The sequence below is a fragment of the Coturnix japonica genome, chromosome 2, assembly GCF_001577835.2.
Source record: "Coturnix japonica isolate 7356 chromosome 2, Coturnix japonica 2.1, whole genome shotgun sequence".
NCBI classification, from domain to species: Eukaryota; Metazoa; Chordata; class Aves; order Galliformes; family Phasianidae; genus Coturnix; species Coturnix japonica.
In genome coordinates, this window is record NC_029517.1 from 47,516,904 (window position 1) to 47,538,958 (window position 22,055).

Here is a 22,055-nt window from a genome sequence, read left to right on the forward strand (position 1 = left end):
AAATTCTAATATATCAGGGCTCAACTTCAAAGGAATCCATACATGAGAAAATTTTACGGGCTACTGGAAAAAAACATGTCCTTAGCAATGTATTTAATGTATTTAGGAACAACTGTGTGAAGTCCTCAGCCTCAAATATTTATTATACGCAGTGGTTGAATTGTAAATTTGTGTATCACACACATTCCTCATTTCACGTAGCCATCAAGTGCAGGTCATTACAAAGATCTGTTACAACTTCAAATTCCACATGTGCATCTCGTCTTTCTAAAGCCAGTGCTATGAGCATCCAACTGCAAATACGCAGACTTTGATGTTAAGTCTTTAATAGAGATGAATGGGCATCTGAGAGTATGCAAGTAATTGTTTTGGAGGTGAAAAGTGAATCTGAGACAGAGAGCAGCGCATCAAGTCACTAAGAAGGAGTTTTATCTATAACTGGCCAGGACACAAATGTTTCAGGCTTATCTTTTCTATTTTCAAAAGCATACATACAAACTAGAAGTAATGAAATTCAGTTTTATTACAGCAAGGCAAAGTAATAATAGCAGTTCAATCTGAGCAGCAAAAATCTTAAAGCAGGTCAATATACACAGCTTTTCCAACAGTAGCATAAAGCCATTCACCTGTGAACTAGGCAAAAAAAGAAAGAGGTACAAAAAATATTTGAGTAAGAAGTTCTACAGACTTACAATGGGGAATTTACCATACTTCAAGTGGAAAGTAAAGGTGGAAGACCTTGGCTTTCCGCTACAATGAAGCCAAACACTACTGACCAGGTCTATCTGTGTAAACTGGTCTAAAGACATATGGAACAAGATTTGCAAACTACTTATTTTCATCTCCCTCTTATTTTCTCATTTCATAAGCTATTCTTATGCAATCTGAAGAGCGTGTGGCTATTTCTTAGTCATTTCAAAGAGTGGTTCTCAAAATAAGTCACAAAATATCATGCGATCATCCAACGATTGTAAACCAGGAGATTTCATCAGCTAGACAGTTTCACATTCTACTTGCCAATTCATTGCACAATTTCATTAAGTAGGTCGATATATCCATTTTATAGATACTGATTCTAAGGAAGATTTAGATGGAGATGAAAGATGACTATTCCCAAGTCTGATTTACTTGAATGGTAGTTGAAAGTGCTCAGCATCACTTGAGAAATGAAACTTTAGTTTACATGACTAACGACAATAATTGCCTCTGTAAAGCAAACTGGATGGTAATTTTGTTTCTACTTTTATGAGTGTGAAATAGATGCTTCAAATACACTGCTCAGTGACAGGTATGGGAGTGTTAAGAAAAATAGTGCTGGATTGAAAGGTGGTACTACACACCAACAGTAGGCATCCTGACATTTATATATTATATCATCATAGTCTCATCATAGTATCATAGTCTCGTGCGGGTTGGAAGGGACCTTAGAGATCATCGAGTCCAACCCCCCGGGATTCGAGCCTCCTGTGTAGCAGAGCGGCACTTCTACCACTTGCGCCACAGGGGGGATTCGAACCCACGGCCTCCGGTGTTGCAATGCGGCATTCCTACCACTGCGCCACCGGGGCACACAAAGTAAAGAAAGTTGTGCATAAGGGAAATGATACCAATTGAGAACACAGAGCAGTTACAAGAAAACTCAAAAATTAAATCTCCTACAGGAAAAATACTAATAATAGTAACAATCAGGCAGCAAATTTGGCATGTTTTGGTTTTTTGTTTGTTTTTGGCATCATTTGCCCAATTCTGAATTAGTCAAATAACAATACTTTTATTTTTTAATGAACAGACTGTAGGAAGAGATTGCCATGACAGAAATCATGAGCAATCAGAGAAGGAAAAGTACCATCAGAAAGCTGGACAAATAACAAGTAAACAACATCAAATAGAACCAGGAAAAATATTTACAGTGCTTTCTTTCCCATTACAAACTATTTTCCTCCCCAGAGCTGACAACCAGAGATAATATCACTAATGCACATCTTTCTGTGATCTAGTAATGGAAGTAAACATGTATTGAAGGTTAGCAATCATTTCTATCTCTGCTGCCTCAGCTCGTTAAAACATCTTTCATCCATCCCAACCACCTGTACTTCACTAAAAAGGTCTTTAAAATTGACCTTGCTCATGTAAAAACAAAAACAAAAAAACAAAACAAAACAAAAAAACCTCTAAGATACTTCTGGGTTTTGTTTTATAGGTCTGGGTTTTTATCCAAACATAGATGAAGCAACCTTTGAAAATCAGATTATCTGGAGAACATAGTTAATTAAGTACTTCATTACTAAGAAACTTGCAAATAAAACCCAAGTAAATCAACAGATGTTTCACAAAGGAAAAATACAAATACTGGAAAACATACTCTAGCTCTTTCCATTTACATCCCACTCTGAATAAATGTAATTTTGGAATGGAGGGAAACAGGGAAGAATCATTAAAAAGTTTCAAAATTCTGATCTTTCTGATAGACTCCAACAACTGTGATTTATAATTATTCAGTACATAGTAATAAAATATCCGAACTCTGAAACATTTTTATCAGCTCCTTTCCTATATGTCCTTTTGACTCTTTTATCAGCTCCCTTCTTATATGTCCTTTTGACTCCTGACTTTTATGGTGTTTAAAAGAAGAGTTATAAAAAGTAGTGTGTAATAGTAAATAGCTTGAATTCCTTGATTTGCCAAGTATTTCTTGCATATCAGTATGCAAGTCACCTACTATTCTACCCTACCACTATTTTTGTTTTTATTAAACGTTCCAGAATATCTTTGGCTCTATTTCCATTTCTACATAATGAGAACAAAAACTTCCCTAAACTGTGTTTTTCCTTACAATACCTTAGGAAAACAGGCACATAGATGGGTTTTATCAGATTTGAAATTCAGACTAGAAAACAAATAATTACATTTGTCTCATTTCTCTGGCAAGCTGCTTGAAATTCCCAGAGGATAAAACAAGAACTGAAATAGCAGCGTAGGCCATAATCTTGCTGCAGGATGGGCTTACCACTCTGGCAAATTCAATAGAAAACAAACTGAATTTACGTGTTGTAGGACAATTTCAGTATTAGTTAAATATTTGTTAATTTCTTCTCTACTTACACTGTAGCTAATTAAGTCTGGCCTGACCCTAAGAACACACTTCCAGATATCACATGAATACCAACTTAGAAAAATAAATAAATAAATAAACGAAATAAACTAAGCCTCACATTCAATGACTTGGAAACTGTCAGTGGTTGACTGCTGATGGTGAAGAGAACAAAACTAGCAGGTCTGAGCCTGTGGCCATGCTTTGGACAAGAGCTAAAAGCACTGGCTTTTGTGCCACATGCTGCCTTAGGAGGCTCTAAGGCACTGCAAAACCAGCCTGCCAGAACACGTTCTATCATTTGTGGTCTGTTGGATGTGATCAGTTTTGGCATAGAGAAAGTGCTTATGAAGAACAGCATGTATGTGTTGCTTACCAAGCATGGGTATGCCACTTTGCTTTCACTCTGCAACATAACTGTCATGCAAAGGGCCCCGTGTACATGAAGAGATACAATAAATATCTCTAAATCCAAGCTACATTCATGGTAAATGACTTAATTATGATCTACAATAAAATTCACAGTCTTGCACCTAAGAGATGCAGCCTTAAAGAATGACAGTAGAATTCACCGTGTATTAAAGAACAGTTCTGGGAGATCTCACCTCATAAAGCAAAAGGTGACTCCTCTACTGGCACCCTGTGAAGCCACCTGAGAGTGGAAAACTAAGCGAGACAGGCACAGTGAGCAGAAGCTGAGCAGGCTTCAGTCACTATGGGGAGCTTGGCTCTGCCCCCAGCACTTAAAGGCCCAATAAATCCAGTGCAGGCTGAGGGCACACAGCTGCTGCTGGCATTGAGAGGGCACATTTCCCATCCCTCACAGCTAAAATGAACCAGCTACAGCTACACGAACAAACTTCTGCCACTGTTCAGAGAAAGCAACTTGCTGTTTTTGGGAAAAAAAAAAAAAAAAAAAAAAAAAAAGGATTCGAGACAACAGGGCTAAAAATCAAACTAAACAAAAATACCCCTTCCCAGTAGTCTTTTATACCTATGTCAAAAACAGCAACAGTGCAGAGTGTATTTCTGCTAAATTAACAGAATACCGCAAGGAAAAAGTGTTGCTGAACAAACATGTGCCATGAAAAAGGAGGCAATGTGCTTTAGCAAGCAAATGATTTTATATGCAACAGCTTGAGAGAAATCATTTTTGATGTTGAATATTTTGCAGACAGCGCAGAGGTGTCTCACATGGAAACAGTTTTAATGCAAGTTCAGAACTCATAGATCTGTCAGACCAGCACAGTATTATTCTAAGCCATAGTACAATTATGCTTTTTAGATATTAAAAAGAATGTACCTATTTAAATGCTAAGCCTTTACCAGGTGCATCAAATGAAGCTAATGTGGCGCTCGAGTATTTTATAACTGAAGACAGCTACACTGTACATCCCAGTCTTTATTACTTACTCTTTTTAAGAACAGCTACTGTAAATTTCTGGTATTTTTAAATTATTATCTAACCCAATTGTTAGTTTTTCAGACACCAGAAGATGATGAATCAGAGAAGGCTCAGAGGTAACTCCAAAACTGAAGTTCAAGTCATCAGCATTGTTTTACAGCTGGCATATGGCAATACCCATGCAGGCCTCAGAATTATTGCTTAATGTTGAACAGGAGCATGAAGTTATAACCTACAGCTGCTGCAGTGCACTACACTCTCTGAGCACACTGCATGAAAAGAACATTAATTTTCACTGACTACAGTGGCTGTTTTCCAGCATGGCTTCAAGGATTTGGGATTAGGATATCTGCCAAGTTATACACATGTAAGCAGAGAGCACAAAGAATGGGAATGAAATAAATGAGATACTCCTAGTCAGCACAGTGACAGTAAGCTTCTTTATCTTGAAACTTAAGATTTGAAAATAATTGTTTTGTTTTGCACAGCAAAATAATGGTTTTCAACTACCTGGCTTTGAAAGCAGTTCCATGAAACTTTGGAATCCAAACCTAGAAACACTGATTAGCCTGATAATACAGGATTCCTGAAGGATTCAAGAATTAGTATTTAGAAAACAACTCTAATGGGCTGTGGGCTTGGGAATAAAGGAAGATCTGTGTTTTTGTTAATATGTCTGAGAAAGAAGCAGATGTGCACTGGATGAAACTGCAGTAGCTTCTCAGATGGTGGAGCGTGGCCAGTTTGTACAGGTCCCCCACTAACAACCAGTATGCATACTGACTCCACTTTATGCTTTGAGTTTGCACTCACAACAGCATTTGCACTTTATTCCACTGTCTTTCAGCCTAAGGGTAAAAAGGCTTTGAAATAACACGGGTTAGCAAGAACACCTGATTTCTTCCACAGATAAGAACATTTTAAACTGGAACTTTCCATTCCTTCATCTTCAAATAATGCTATAACTGTGTTATGGGTGAGAGCAAATTAGTAAGTATACACAAACAACAGTCAGTTCTCTCCATAGGAGTTGTGCCTATGCTAAATGATGGGTTTCTCTACTGGAAATGACACTTGTTTCACTATGTGGCCTGAAAGAGCAAGCACAAGAAATATCTGGCTTTCAAGATGGCAGGCTAAATTGTTTTTTCTAAACAGCATATGTAATACTAATTAGTGGACTGCCACTAATACTAGTGGCAGTCTATCAAAACTGCTTAACACAAAAGGTTGCTTAAATAAATTCCTTTAAATACAAAAGTGAAGCCACCCCCTCTGCCATCAACAATATAGTCTTCTTAGGACAGAAAGTAGAAAATGGGAGAAAAGGGAGAGGTGAGCTACTGGCACAAATTAAGCATCCATTCCTTACACAGGTTATTATGGAATCATAAACAAATGAAAAACTGTAAAGATTTGGCCAGAAGCTTCCTGTTAACTATCTGTTAAAATAAAACTCCTGGGTTTGTTATGTTTTGTTTTTTTAAAATCAAATGATTAATAGAATCTGGTGGGTCAAGCACTCATGAACGAAGCTAGCAAAATAATGTCACAGCTTGCTTTACTATTAAATATGCTGATGTTAGAGATGACCACCACTTTCTGACCACAGATCATAATGGCGGATGGATGTTAATCATCTCCATCTGAAAACAGGCTACTTTGAATGGGAGACTGTATGATGTTTCTAGGATACCTCCAAAACTGAAACCAGATTTCATCTTGATCCTGTGATCCCTCAGGCAACAAACAACATCTGACTCAGCTTCACTGCTGAGCCCTGGTATGCAGGAAGACAACCAAATCCAAAATGGGAAGGCTAAAGAAAGAGAAAATACTCAGCATTTTCTTAATGACCCCAGTATGGGGAGAAAGCAAAGACTGGAGGAAAAAAAGAAGTAACAATGGGACAAACTACAAACAGTGAATTAGGATGTGATGTGGTGAACAACTGATTTTTTATTTTTTGTTCTTGCAAAATAATTCCTCCTACTACGCTTACCAGCAAATAAGATTTAAGTTATGTTACAATGTTGTTTGCAGCATTACAGTGTAAAAGTAAGGGCAGTACTATCATCTGCTACATCTTCTGCTTTCACCTGTCTTCATTACCTGAAGCGCTTATACATTTATCCCGATCAGGATAGCTCAAAGTCTCAATTTAAATAAGTCACTAGTAGCTCAAAACTCCACAATTCCAGAATTCATTTATAGGCAGAACTCTTGAACACCACCAACCACAAAATCTTTTTTGCTGTCTCATGAGTATTTGGGCAAGAATAAAACAAATCTTATCTGAAAGCTACTGATTTAAGAGAAAGAAAGGGTGAAACAACAACAAAGTCATTAGGAACGGAGAAGGGTACTAAGAGTCTAACATCAGAAAAAACAGAGACAAGGAAGCATCTATTATAGCTATTACAGTCAGATGTAAATCTTCTTCCTCCAACCTTCTTCATGTAGTGCTGTTGTTTTGGACATACTGCTACTTTCAGAAAATAATTCAAAAGTCTTTTGAATGGTGAACTCAAAACTCAAACACTTTCTAATGGTTTCCAGTTCATGTCTTCAAAAATTCGACACCCTCTTACACAACGTAATGACTAACAACGTAGCCATTATGTTTCCTGCAGCCAAACAGTGCATGCAGCAGAGCTTTAAAACACATTATTGCTGCAGAACTTTGAAACTGTTTCCTCGCTTACAAAGATGCAGCCACAGCAAACAAATCCTACAGAGATAACCGATCACATTTGCACCAAGAAACTATTCTGACTTTATAGCAACAGATAATGTTGCCAACATTAATTCATGTCTTCGGAGTCTTTGTTTTGTTTGCTAACAAAAACATAAAATGTATGGCTCGTGTTCTTCACTAAATTTTCTGCCTAAGAATCCAATTACCTTCCTGCTCTGTCTATGCATCTCAAAAATAACATCCTCGTCATCCTAAAAAGCATTGTGTTTACTTTGCTTTCAATTTTTGTTGCTGTTCTCTGGGGAGTGAAAAGGGGTGGGCGGTGTAACAGTGCAAAGAACAAGTCATCAAAATTTCCTTATTAATACTTCAACAGTTCCAGATATTTTCATTTCAGTATGTAACAACCCATCTCAAATACTGAAGCTCTTCTTCATTTAATGATGGCAGATTTTTCCTTGCTTTCCCGACAGATCAGCATACTCAGTAACTACGTGAGTGGTTTTTCCTATTAGTTTGAATTCACGATTTACTTCTAAGTTACCAAAAACAGTGAGAACATGCTATGAGGTCCATTAATTAGAAAGGTGCTTTTGCAAAAACAAGATTTCATCTAATAGTGAAACCAGGTAGCAGAGATAAAGCATCTAGCAAAGTTGAACAGAGCAGCTCAAAACAGACTCTTCAGACTAACAATTGCAGAAAAGTATTTTGTTTTTCAGCTCTATTATCACATGCAAATATTTTCACCCTCAGTAGCACTATTCAAAATGATACAGCATGGGATAGAAAAATGTTTAGTGAACAATGATGGTGCTTGATTCCTAAAAATAAGCAGCTATTCCTCCCAGTCCCATACCAGTTAGCCCAGCTTTCCATCTCACCATAACTCCCAGACAGTGTGCCCCTTCCAACTCTTCCCTCCCCACCTTAATACCCCTAATGTCTTCTCTATCTCACAATTCACTGTTTCAGTAACAAGTAGTGGAGCTTATGGCTGGCTTCAAGCTACATATAATGACTGGACAGCAGATAGAAGGAAAAATACGACTAAAATAGTCCTTTGGTATCCACTAACAAAAATAAATCTACCAAACCTAAGGAAATAAGTTATTTTCAAGATTGTTTCCCAGGCAAATAAAAGAATAAACGATAAACTGACAGCAGGACTTCTTTGGCTCATCTCCTGAGAAGTCAAATAAAAACAATACTAATAAGCCTACTGTAATTGCAACACGTTCCTTTTTTTCCACTAATCACTGCCAGCACCAGCTGGGAAGCATTAGAAAAATGTTTTGTCCTCTCCATGCGAGTCAACTTAATGCACTTTTTATCTTGGAGATACATTTTCATACCACATACCAGAATGAAACTCCAAGACACCACACAGACTTCTATTACTATCCTTTACTGAATTTATAAGTCATCGTAAGTTGTTTCCCTATATTCTACTTCTCACTTCCACTATTTTTAGTCCACAGCTTTCCAGATTTTGACAGGGAAAAAAAAAATTTAACAATTCCAAAGCAGACTAATTCACAGTATTCTTTTGTCAGAACTGAAAAACATCAACTATTTTAACCTAAATGCAGAAATAAAGGTTCTTTCTTCTTTATTTTGATATGGAATTAAATTTTAAGTGAAGTGAAAGGATTGCTTTACAACCTTACCAAGTGACAAAGAGCACTCCTATGACAGAGCTTCCCAACCCCCTTTCCATAGCTATCAACCTGAGATACTGATGTGGGGCAAGTACAACAAATGTGCGTAACATCTTTTCTCACTGCAGCTGAAACTGACCTTTTAACATTCGGTTACACAGCCCAAAGCATACAGATTCAGCTTCAAGAAGAAGTCAATAGTGAGTGATGGAGCTTTTAAACTGTCCTCAACCTAAAGCCAATCTTAAACTGCAGAAGGCACTGACAAGATGAAATGGAAGACTCTTCAAAATGTCATTTCACCTACACGCTTTAACAGAAAGACTGAGCCACACTTTAAGAACTCGATTTCTTCCAGTAACAGCCCAGCCAAGAGAATCATAATTTTCCTTAACAGTTTTCATTGTCTCTCAGTTGGCTTTCTAGGCTTAATGCTCCATGAATCCACCCACTTCATCAGCACTACTCTTTGATCTCTCCTTCAGAACCAGAAATGATTACATGTGAATTTTGTTTAATTAAAGTGGCACAGGTGAAATACATTTACTTAGAAACTAGTATAAACGTGATAGTTTTGATCTGTAAAACTCAGTTTATCTGAACCCTAAACAGCATTTCTGTCCTTTGCATTTAGCTTCTAGTGAATAGATAGAGAAGCTACCAACTATACAATCCACTACTTAAACAGTTAGCATAGGTTTCATAAAAGCACAGTGGAAAACAACTGGTCTAACAAGATAATCTTATTACCATGATGCAGTTAAACTATCTGAACTACCTGTTGGCTAATATCTGTATTGTTACGGGTAGCTGTCTTTAGAAAAGTACATATACAGACTGTGCCATTATTAATGGGAAAGCTGAATGTATTGTCTTTCAGACAATCAGTAGGTATTTGAAAAGAGTATACAGACCATCAGAGATTGAAATCATAGAATGGTTTGCATTGGAAAGGCCCATAAAGACCACCTGGTTCCAACTCCCTGCCACAGGCAGAGACACTTCCCACTACAAGAGGTTCATCAAAGCCCCATGCACAGCTCCTCGGGGCAGGATGTATGACATAGTCACAAACTATCAGTACCATTACATATGGCCATGAATTAGAGGTATAGAAATGAAATTGTTTTGATGCCTGCTTAAGAACAGTTTGGTTATGAACTCAAATTTGTCATCAGAACTATTAAAACTAAAAATGGTCCTTATCTGGGTCTTATCAGTGATGAACTGATCTACAATTTGAATTCATGTTCTGGGTTTAAGAAAACTCATGGAAACTGCAGTCCTTACACACCACAACATTTAGAAGGGTTCTAGAAAAAGAATATATCTTTTCAAAATTCTAACCAGTTTTTGTCATAAAGACAATACCTACACCTACAAATGTATTTGTTCTGGTCAACATCTGTAAATTATTTCCTGTTATTAGACATATTGTGAACTTTGAAGATGTTCACTGCAGCACACAATTAGGGAAGATGATGGAGTATTTCCTCATGTGTTTATGAAGACAGTGGTAAATATTAGCACTATGAACGAGATCCAGAGCAGACATGGACTTTCTTTAAAATGTTAATATGCACAGCTGTTGTCCACTAGTAGACTGGTTCCTTGCTGCTCAAATTTTTCAGAAAATGATTAGCCTTGTCCACAAACATTGAATGCTGTTAAGTTCTGTATTAAATTTTATGCAAAAATCTTTTTGTACCTAAAGAGGTACTGTTTTTAAGAGGAAACATCTGAAGTTTGGACCTGAGATTAAATGAAATCTGCTTTGTGTTATTTCAACAAAGCTGACAAAAGGCATGCTTACATTCTAACCATTTATCTTCTTTTTTTTATTCTGTCTGATCTAGTAGTATTTCTCATCAGCCTTCACAACCAACCAGATTGTTACCAGAAGTGCCGTGCGGAGAAACAGGTATAGGCCATATTAAAGAGTAACTTGAGTACAGTGCTCCCTTTTTACAGAATATAAAAGCTTGTTAGGACAAAGGTTTTATTATGTTTCTAGCCCTAATGATGGCAGAAAAAAAAAAATCCAAGCAGAACTCCTGAGTATCAGCCTAATGACAATGGCTTTAGAGGGAACTCTTAAGAGCACAGCAGAAGCTACAGCTGCTACACAATGACTTATCTTCCCATTACACTGAAGTACCAAAAGACATTAGCAAAATAAACGGATTTCCATCAAGCTTGCTTATATATATGCTGTCACCTCAAACAGTGGATTAGTTTTCACAAAGCTTCCTTTTCTTTTTCCTGCCTATCCAGTTTCTCTCTTCAAAAAAGTTTATAAATATTTTCTCTGTAGCTGACAAATCAAGTGAGAAAGGATGTTGTGTAATCTTATTTAGCAATGAGTTCTCCTCCCTCCTCTAACACAGCAACTTGTCATTCTAATGTACTTCAATGTTTCTCTTAACTTGCATCAGCAATTCCAAAAGCAGCTGGGTTGGGAAGGGGCGGGGGAAGAATAAAAGCCAGTTTTATAGTTCTGTTGATTCTGTATTCAAAATAAATAACTGTTTTTATAATATAATAGTTCTATTGATAAAATGATCAGGGGGAAAAAACAACTAGTTCAAACAGCAACAAAATTAAGACCTCTAGTTAAGACTACACCTTTACTAAAAACAAAGTGCAACACAGTCAGCACTGACAGAAACAGGTGCTACAGTTTCAATGCTTCTTAAATCCAGGTTCTTTTCTTTCAGTGAAACAATGTGTCTGGACAATGCAAAGAACATTTGCAGAAGAAATCACCGAAACGACATTACCTAGTTTCCATCTGTCCTTCAAAAACCTCAAGAAGTACTTTTAGATAAGGTATACTGCGCTGATTATTCCATTACCACTTTCCAGTTCTCTCAGATGTTTGCATAAAAAATAATCCATTACATACCTGTAAAACTTGTTCTTCAAAGGTGACATAAATAGATTTGTTTTGGCTTACAACAGCCAGGAGCCCTGTCTAAAGGACTCGTTAACAAGCAGCAAGTCTCACCTAGATACAACCAGTATCTTTCCCCTGTAGATTTACAGAGAAGAATTCAAAAGATACACCAGATCATAAGTACTCGTATACTTTGTTTTTCTTTAAATGAAGAGTTAAGGGTAAGCTGCAGTGACATTTAAAAGAAATCCACCCTTCACAAACAGCAAATTGGTTAAAGTTTTTTGAATACAGAAGTTATAACATTTTTGTCGAAGTACCTTAAATGATTTTAGAATAACACGACAAACAACGCCTTAAAGCATGAACTGCAGTAAAAGGTTATTCTTATTTTACAGGAATGAGCAAAGTACGATCTCAAACTTGCACAATCTGTTTGAAAAGCCAGGGTTTTTTTTTACTCAAGTCACTGATAAATCAACTGAGAAAGCAGAAGTCTTCAAATGTTTGTTGTGCTGAGGATAAAGAACTCTGAAGCCTAACACTCCTTTAGATACAAACTAGGAAATTATGTACTTTGAACCTAAGACTCCAGCTGCTAGTCACTATACAATATCGATACTCATTAGTCAAACACAGAGTACTTGTAGGTTTGCTGTAAGAAATTATACAAATAAACACTATTCTCATCAAATGGCACAGCAAAGAAAATATTTATTTATATATATATATTTTATATATATTTTATTCATACCACTGCGCCAATGAAGGTGGCGCAGTGGTAGAAGTGCCGCTTGCAACACTGGAGGCCCTGGTTTCGAATCCCCCCTGTGGCGCAAGTGGTAGAAGTGCCGCTCTGCTACACAGGAGGCTCGAATCCTGGGGGTTGGACTCGAACTCTAAGGTCCCTTCCAACCCGCACAAGACTGTGATATTCATCGACAAACCTGACTTTGTTGTATTTGACTTCAGAGCTTCTGTTCTTCAACCCAATCCAGCAAATTAGTTCTACAAAACTTCACTTTTTCAACTTTATCCTGCCACTTTTTGGTAGAGATATAAAATACTCATGGAAACACACAAACAACTACACTCAAAAAAACAGGTTAGCAATTTGTAAACATGCCTAGCTAGCCTACTTCTTCTACAGATAAGAAATGTGCCTATCTTGCTTTAAACCATTTCCTTCAAATACTTTAACTTCAAGTAAACTCTGGGTACCACAGCAACTGCTGAACTCTTTCCAATCACATTTTGGTATATAATACAAGGCGGGAAGTTCACTGGATTTTATTTATTTTAACATCAGTGGCTATATTCAGGAAGGGACTTGCATTGTTTAACTAAACTTTAAGATAACTATAACTTCAAGACATTAAGCATCTCTCCTAGTCAAAGTGAATTCATGAGGAAGGGCACTTAACTTGTCTACCCAAATCTGTAAACACAGCAGTCTGTTTCTGAATCCAATTTCATTTTGTACAGCCTATAAGGAGAACTAAAATAAAGTACATCTCAAGCCAGATTAAATTCCATGAGCTTTGACCCTGAACAGAAAGGAATATGATTCAAAACGTCAAAACAGACCACAGCAGAGAACAACACCTATCACTACTTACACAGAGACTTACGTTTCCAAGAAAGTATCAGAAGATCTTAAATACTCAAAACAATCCTGTTTAGAATGGATAAACCTTCTTGATAAAATCCTAATATTTCCCAACTAACAGCTCTGTAATCACTGCACTGTTAATAACAGTTACAGCACAGCTCAGTTCTAATTCAAGATTAACTTGAGTTACTGCAGTTCTGCCGCAGTTAGGGATTTGCAGATCACCTACAATGCTGAAGAGAAAATTCCACCCTAAAACAAAAAGCAGCATAGAATTCACGCTACAAATCAGTCTTCCTCACCTTCAAGCAAAGGACGGCAGAACACATCAGCTGTTCCACTGAAAGGTTTAATTCTTAAACCCAATTATTTCAAGTGGATTTGAAAAGTATGTGACTAAACATGGCATTCTAAGTTAATGTAGCACAGAAAGAAACAAGCTTACATACAAAAGGTACTAAGAAAAAAAGAAAAAAAAAAAGCACAAGATGCTGTGATGCCCTTAATGTTAAGAAAGGCAATAGTGGAAGAAATAAGTAGACCAGTCTTGCACTAAGGAAAAAAAAAACAACAAAAACTGAAAGCCGAAGGTCTGTTATAATACACCACTAATACCCTTAAATTCTTAATGTTTCTTGCAGCATTTGAAATCATTAACCTAGAAATGAACACAGGAAAAAAAAACAAAAAAAAAACTTTGACTCCAAAGCTACATTTTACCCATAAAATTCAATGACAAAATTAAACTTCCCAAGAAGACAAGTTATACTGAGCCATAAAGCTCAATCGTGAAATAAAAGTGCACTGATCATATTATATGCTAAGTAACCACAATTACAACCAGATGTGTGAATATTGTTTATGTAGCCGTATAAAATAAGGAATGCAAGAAAACAATATCAGACACCTTAATTAAATGTAATCTGCTCCCAGCAGAGCACTTCTTCCATAGTAATTTGGATTTTGTGAGAAGAATATTTCCAAATTTAAGATGTAAACAGCTACAAACATTAGGTAAAAAAAAACAAACAAAAACAACCAACTAGATCATCTAGCATATGCTAAGTGTAGCAATGTTATATTTCTAAATAATAAAAGGGGAGAGGGTTTTTCTGTTTGTTTGTTTTAGGAAAAAGAAGTGTTACCTTCTGTCCATGCTTGCTGGTAAGTCATAAAAGATTTTGCATTATCAAAGCTTTTATTTGAAATTTAGTATGGGTTTATCTACTCTGCAATTAATGAGATTGTAGAAAAGGTAAAAGCAAAGCAACAGTAAATCAAGTATTCCACTTGGCCTTAGGGTGTACCGTGAAGTGACACGTTACATCCAGAATTTCTATAGGACAATCTTCACTACACTAAAATGGGCACACCTAGATATTAAGTTTGGTATAGCTCCTTGTCTGTTCCTGCTCTACACAAATAGCACCTTCCCAGGCTTCAGTGAGATTAATGGATGAACCAACACTTCTGTTCAAATGCTAAGAAAAAGGAATAGGGGCAGTACAAGGGCTCAGCAAGGAGGCAGAAAGGGAGAAGTAAACCAAACAAGTAGAAAATAGGAAATATTAGCTCCAAAAGTTCAGGGGAAAAAAAACGTTCTTACAAAATCCTTCTTCAAGAATTCCCATTTTTTAGTTAAGGAAGAGTTATACCTGTCTATACATCTTATGCAAATTTCCAGGTTAAACTGCAGTACCCTGAAACTTTTTCTTTTTTTTTTTAATTTTTTTTTTTTTTTTTTTTTTTCACAGCAGTTTGCTTTGGGTAATGGTGATTTCAACCCAAGTGACACTCAGATTTCTGCTTCTGGAACTTCCAATGATTTAACCAGACTTACATATTTCAGGAACAACCATGTGAAAGTTTTGGTCTTCAAGAAAAAGGCATGGCTCTGATAAATACTTATCTGTCTTACACACAAATTCAGTATTGTTTGCAACTGGGTATAAATTCAGTAATGTTTGTGAGAAGATAGATGACAGCAGAGGTTTAGTATGAGCAGTTAAGGAATTCTTCCCTTTAGTTTCCAAAAACAACAGACAATACAAGATTTTGATTCTTAAATTTATTTTTAGCAGGATGTGTATACTAAGGGATGGTGACATCATTAGAAGATAGGTCCATGGCCACCACCTGCAACAGAAGCTAGACAGATGTTAAAGAAAATGACTTAAGAGTTAAAAACAAATACTACTTACCCACAGTAGAGTTATGAAATTCACCTACTAGGCAGTATGGTTAACTTTTGATGCAGACACGACAGTCTATGTAATTATTTCTTGTCAGAATTTCCTGTACTCATGCAAAGCTTGACTATTACAAGCTACTTACCTGTAAATTTGCTTCAGAAGGTTAACAAAAAGACCTGCAAATTTAGGCCTGAAAAGCTCTAGTCCAAAGTTTAAAGACAGTGAAAGTTCTCTGGAAATGCTAATACTAATACTGTTAAACCAGGTCAATAGCACAGTAACATTTCTAGAAATCAAAAAAGAACACAACCACTTCTTTCTAAACACAACTGGGTGTTGGACATTGCAGTTGGGTAGGATCTCAAAAATACTGACAAATGGATAATACTAATTCAGAAAGAAATTAAAGTCTTGATATGTTACTACCCAGAAAGCATGTTATACTCAAAAGAATGCCAATAGTCAGAAGACAAACAAAAGAATTGCCCTTGTCTAGAACAGATGTCAGAAATTAAGCTTGGAAGTCAAAGTCCAGAAACACAGTATAGGAAACACGTTCTCAAACAAATGGATGACATGCCTTTTTTCGAGTGCTATTTCACATCTCAAGCCAAAAAATAAGGCTCAGTATTAGGTATGGTGCTTCCTAAGATGGTAAAAATACAGTCCTTGCCTGATAAAATGAATGAATCTAGCTGCAGGCAATTGGTATTTACACCAGAAAATATTAAGAGAATATAAGAAGAGAAATTCAGTCCACTGACTATGGACATTATTGTGAAGTCATGCTAATCTGCATTTCAAAGCTTCAGAATGTTCATCAGCCTGCAGTTCACAAACTAAGAGGCACTACTGTTAGCGAGTATAAAAGAAGTAACTTCACTTACCTCAACACAAGTTTAGAAGTTTGATTTCTAAGGTTTAATTAATAAAGCCTACTGTGTTTTTCCTACCAGCTCTTTTAGCAGCACCTTGAGATAACACTACCTTTACTCAGGTGTTTTGTTTTGTTTTTTAATAGGCCACTGAAATCAGTCCAAAACTGGAAGTATGCTGTATTAGAATAAGATTCTTTAACTATTTAAACAATTCAGCCAAGCAACTCAGTTTAAGGACCATGACAGCATGGGTACTAATTACAAACTACAGCTAAATTTCTTAAATGAACTCACTGATCTAGCAATATTGGGAAGTTAAACCATTTAATACTTGTTGAAAACCGCCAACAAGAGTGAAATATGTTCAAAGTTGCACTCCATTTGCAATTCCTGATTAATCAAGCTTTGGCTTCCACAGAAGTATCAGTTTGTCTGTGAAGGACTAACATCACTACCTTGTGAGCAATTCACTAAATCAGCAGCCTATAACTAAATAGTTGTAATTGCAGGTAACAATCTACAAAAAGAAAACAACTGTTCCCAAAGTACTACAGTGAGATTATGTCCTTCAAACACATTATATACAAACAGGAAGATAAAGCAGGTGACAAAAAGCTTAAGGTTTCCTGTTCTTTTAGGTTCCATTGACCAGCTGGATCATTTGCTACTGCGATCAGCACTACCATGCATTCCATTTGTCTTACATGAAGTTGGTTGATATTCTTCCCTCAGGTAAGGACAAATACAGTGAAGCTGGCAGGAAAAAAACTTCATTAATTGCTTTTCTGTGAGGCACAACAGCAAAGGTCAGGAAACAATAGTACTCTAGGAAAGACAACTTCAGATGCATCACAAACAGTATTTTCCTGAACCAAGGTGCTATAAAACTTGAGTTCAAGTTATGACATTGGAAAACAGTAAAAGAAACCACAGCATGAAGAAATATTTTATGATATGCCTGTTACACATGAGACCTGAAAAGCAATTAATCTGTGTACCACATAAGGACTAAATGCATATGCTAGTTACAGGACACTGCAACTATGCAGCTATTTCCCCTTGCAAAATGATGCAGTTTCAGTTTTACTGCTACAACATCTAGAGTCAGGACTTGAACCTACATCTCAAATTTCAGATAATGGACTGGGGAAGGAACAGACATGAAATTATGACCTATTTAAGAAAGGTGTAAAATTCACCAGCAGTCTTGGCAGTTATTACGTGGTAGGTAAGGAAAACAGGTGACTAATAATAGTAAGCATTGCAATAACTTAGTAGATCATCCATTCACACTGATCTGTTCAACTTTACCCGTTTTTTATTATTTGTCCTATTCTACTGTCCTCTATAGCTGAAAATGCTGACAGCCAGCTGCAATCGGTGTTGCAAAACCTAGAAGTGTTTTACTAATGTATTCCTGAGGTTAAAAAGTTACACTGAAACCAGTAATTAAATTCTAATTCTATAAGCAACTTCACAAACATACAATTATCGGAAAGATCAATCCTCTTCACAAAAATGAAATTATGAAGCCTATAATACATAGTTAAAACTCACAACAATGAAAAGAACAAGAAAAATTCTAAGGATAAGACTTTCTATCTGCACAAGTAAAACTAAGCCTTTACTTATCACACAGACTGAACATGCTAAGAAACAAAGATAAGCACTGAAAGGATCACAACATAATATTACCTACTGTTCTGCTGATGTAGCAAAGTTAGAATGTGAGAACCAAAGAAATCTTGTGAATAATGTGCTGGAAACAAAGATCTAGCTGGTATTTACCTTTGAAGAGAAAAGCTGTTTAGGCAAGTTGAAAACATTTGCAAGATCAAGCTTTATCAAAGAATGGACTAAAACAAAACAATACGCACTTCCAGCTTATGTTCCTTCTCTGCAAGAAATTCTTTTTGACATCGTAGAAAGTCTGACAACATTCGAATTAGCTGCTTCCTATCATCTATTTCAGCTGCCAACCTGCCATTGTAATCCGCCAGCAACATACACGCATCATCTACCATTTTGGAAAGTTGCTCTCCAGATTCCTTATCTAAAAGAAAGCAAAGAGAAACAGGTAAAGCATGACTTCATTCTATGTCACCAAGTTCGCATAAGAGCATTTCAGTTACTGGACCCCCAACCCTCACCTGTTATCCTGTCTAACAGGGACACATCCTGGACCTCTATAGGCAAAGAAGCTATCCTCTGATGAACTGCTGCATCCCCAGAAGCAGCATTTTCTAGTTCTTGTAATGCTCTAATGAGATCCATGGTCTGAAAAAGCATGCAAGATTGAAGACCAGTTTAAATAAAAAAATCCTTGTATAAAACAGTATTTCACAACAAGGTAGAATCAATTTGATGGTGTTTACAAGTGTTTATGATATCAGCATCTTATCAACACTATTCTTTCTCAGTCCAAAAAACCAACCAACCAACAAAAAAAAAAAAAAAGACAAATGTTGCAGCATTCCTTAGTTTTATAGGTCACCTTCCTAAAACAGATTCTTCATTGAAGTTCTTGGCATAGGACTACTTTTATTTTAGACAGTAATTATTAGTTTATATTATCTTTCATTTTACTACACATTTGTGAAACTATTTTCCAGTACTTTCGCTCCACTACTCCAGACTAGATCAGTGTGCTTCTTTCGGAAGTAAGCTGTTACATAGAAACATACTAAATCATGATTATTTCAGGAGAGTCATTCCTTGCTATAACAAAAACATTTTGAAATGGGATAGTACCACATAGAAGTCAGAGCAAGGGAAAATAGAAAAGAACTTTACTCAAGCATCATGACTGCAACAATGAAAAATATTTTATTGATAAATGCTGTGAATCTTATTCCAATTACATGTGTTGTTTGTTACCACCTGGAAATCAAAGGAGAACCTAAAATGTTGTCAAAGCTAATGCTGAAATCCTAAAATGGGCAAAGTGGGATACATGGTTCATACTTTTTTTTTTTGTTTTCGCTGAAGTTACAGTACAGCACATTCAATGTCTTAGCTCCAACTTGTAACCTGAAGTACTTCAAAGAGGAAGTTTCATGAGGCCTGAAGTTAAACACAGCCTACAACCTGTGGTGGACTACACCTCACAAAGGGATAGCAAATGACAGGCTAATTTTTTCATTACTTTTCAGAAACTTCAATGCTAGAAGGTGTTGCAGAGCCAATAGATCATTTATACTCCTTAAAAAAAATGTAAATGTTAAGCTACCTTTTCCACAGAAGAATGAAGATTCCCAGCAAGAGGTATCGTCAGGAAACAAACTGATGTAATCCAGTAAGATTCATCTTGCCTCAAGGTTGCATGAACAAGTAAAAAGCACAGCGGTTTCTCCTTACAAAGCTAATATGGGTCATAAAATACAGCTGAGCATAGTCTGGAGAAATCTCATATCCTACTGGGACACAGTTCAGCCACTTGCACTAAAGAAAGGGGTGAGGTCACCCCTGCCCATAGAAGTAACTTATTAAAAGGAAAAGCAAAGGCCATCCAAAAATAAAAGCACCTTAAAAATTACCTACAAAACCATACACAAAACCAGAAGTTTATAAATATTGTTTTACCTGTGGAGGGTCAGTGGGAGAACCTCGAGGTGAACAGTTATTTTCATCAACTTTTATCTGTTCATATGTACGCTTCTTCACCTTTCTGTCTCCATCTAAATAAAAACAAACTGAAATTTGATTTCTCTGACTCCTCAAACAAGATGCTGAATTTTCATATGTAAACAAAATACTTACACAAAGCTTGCCTAAGTTGCTCTAATACATCATTTTCATAAACAGACCTTTCTTCCCAGATCGAGAGCACTCGGCCAAGGTGCTTTTTACAACTTTCATCAGACTCACTGTAACAACAAAAGAAAAACGAACATGAAGTGAAAATACATCACAATTACACTACAGTATGATTATCTTTCATAGAAGGATCATGGCATGCCTTATCTAAGTATGAGAATTTCAACAGCCGCAGAAAATATCAAAGCCACAGTTTACAGAAAAGACCAGTTCAAGGTGTTTCAGCAAGTGCATCAGCAGCAACAAAAACTGAGTGCACAATTCCCCGTTTCTATTTTAGTTTGCTCAATCCATGGTATGTCTATATTCCCATTATACAAACGATACCATTTGTTTTAATTGTTTTAACTGCTTTAATGCACTATATGAAAATAATTCTGTACCAAAGTTCCAGCATCGTTCTAATACAATAAAAACAGTCTGCTGGAAAAAAAACAAACCATGAACACCAGTAACGAGACATGCCAGACTGCTATAGCATATAAGTACAGACAGAAAGTCTTAAAATAAGGCACTTCTAGCAGTTTCCCGAGGGAAAAAGTGATTGAACGCAGATGAGTTTACTACATAACTTTATCTAAGAGCACTAAGACAACTCAAGATCAAAAGAACGCTAGAAATGTTAACAAGACTTCCAGTACAGCATTAGCAGACAAGGCCTACCTGGGCCAGATGGATGAACTGAGAACTAATCTGTCAAAATACATTAAAGGGTACTGCACGTAACAGCATACTGTACCTTGAAACATGCTTAAAAGCCTCCACTATTACTGGAGCAAAGTCTTTTGTAAATTCCGGTCCTTTCCTTTTGCTGTTCTGTATGACATCATTGGCCAAGTACAGGAATGTCAGCTTCCTATTTGGTTTTGCTAACGAAAAAAAGAATAAATAAAATGGAATGTTAGAAATGCATAATTAGAAATGCCAGTTTATCCAGAACATCTGTTCTTCCATTGCTATATTAATTGCAAAAGCAAAATTAAATGGTCTTCTTTCCATTCTCATTATCACGATATTTCATTTCAATTTTGTATTTATAAATGCACAGAAATCTTGACCTTGACTGATTTTTTTATTCTCTTCTGCTGCAAACTGTTAGCTCAGATTCTTTCTCCTTTGTGACACAAATTCCCTCTAGCTCTATCTCCAGAAGCAAGTATATAAAAAAAAAGTGACATCCATAAGTATTTTTTAGGCTTTCAGGTGTTTTCCTGAGCTTGATGTACATGGATTGGAAGCCTTCATTGATTTCTTCCAAGATCTTCAGCCCACCTTTGAGACAACATGAGTTTCTTACTCCCATTGAAGCCCTCTAGCAAGGAGCTGTACAGGTCCACTATCATTCACTTGAACAACACGTTTCTGGTTTGAATTTCACTGAGTCTAATATGACAATTCCTCATTCTCACATTTGAGCAAAATGAATAGTCAATTTTTAATCAAGTTCTTCATGCTACCTTGACACTCCACTCGTTGCCTGATCACTAAAACATTTATGTGCATGCAGCTGTAACCTCACAAAAACATTTTCAAAAATTGCTTTCTGATTGGAACCATTCTCTTTCCGAGCATCTCAAGCGTTTCACCCCTATCTCATCAACCTGCAATAGAATGAAAGCTTCCAACTCATGTATTTTCCATTTCTACTCAGTTATTTTAATTTACCATCACACTTCATCTAGTTTTCATGAGTGTACGGATTTCCTCAGAGCTACAAGTCTTATTTCAATTCTTCTAATCTTGTGTTAATAACAGAAAAAACTTTAATATCTGTAACTACCATACAACCTCAGTATGCAAGCCCTC

At 36.4% G+C, this 22,055-nt stretch overlaps 1 protein-coding gene across 1 annotated transcript in view; it reads right to left on the reverse strand.

The window, feature by feature from the left end:
- The window catches only part of RPRD1A (regulation of nuclear pre-mRNA domain containing 1A), a 44,858-nt gene that overhangs the window by 10,695 nt on the left and 12,108 nt on the right, over positions 1-22,055 (reverse strand). Inside the window, exons 2-6 of the mRNA XM_015854312.2 lie at positions 20,989-21,118; positions 20,193-20,299; positions 20,016-20,110; positions 18,584-18,710; positions 18,311-18,486 (exon numbers count right to left, since the gene is read on the reverse strand). Of these exons, the coding sequence (XP_015709798.1) occupies positions 18,311-18,486; positions 18,584-18,710; positions 20,016-20,110; positions 20,193-20,299; positions 20,989-21,118 (635 nt within the window). The remainder of the gene's footprint in view (positions 1-18,310; positions 18,487-18,583; positions 18,711-20,015; positions 20,111-20,192; positions 20,300-20,988; positions 21,119-22,055) is intronic.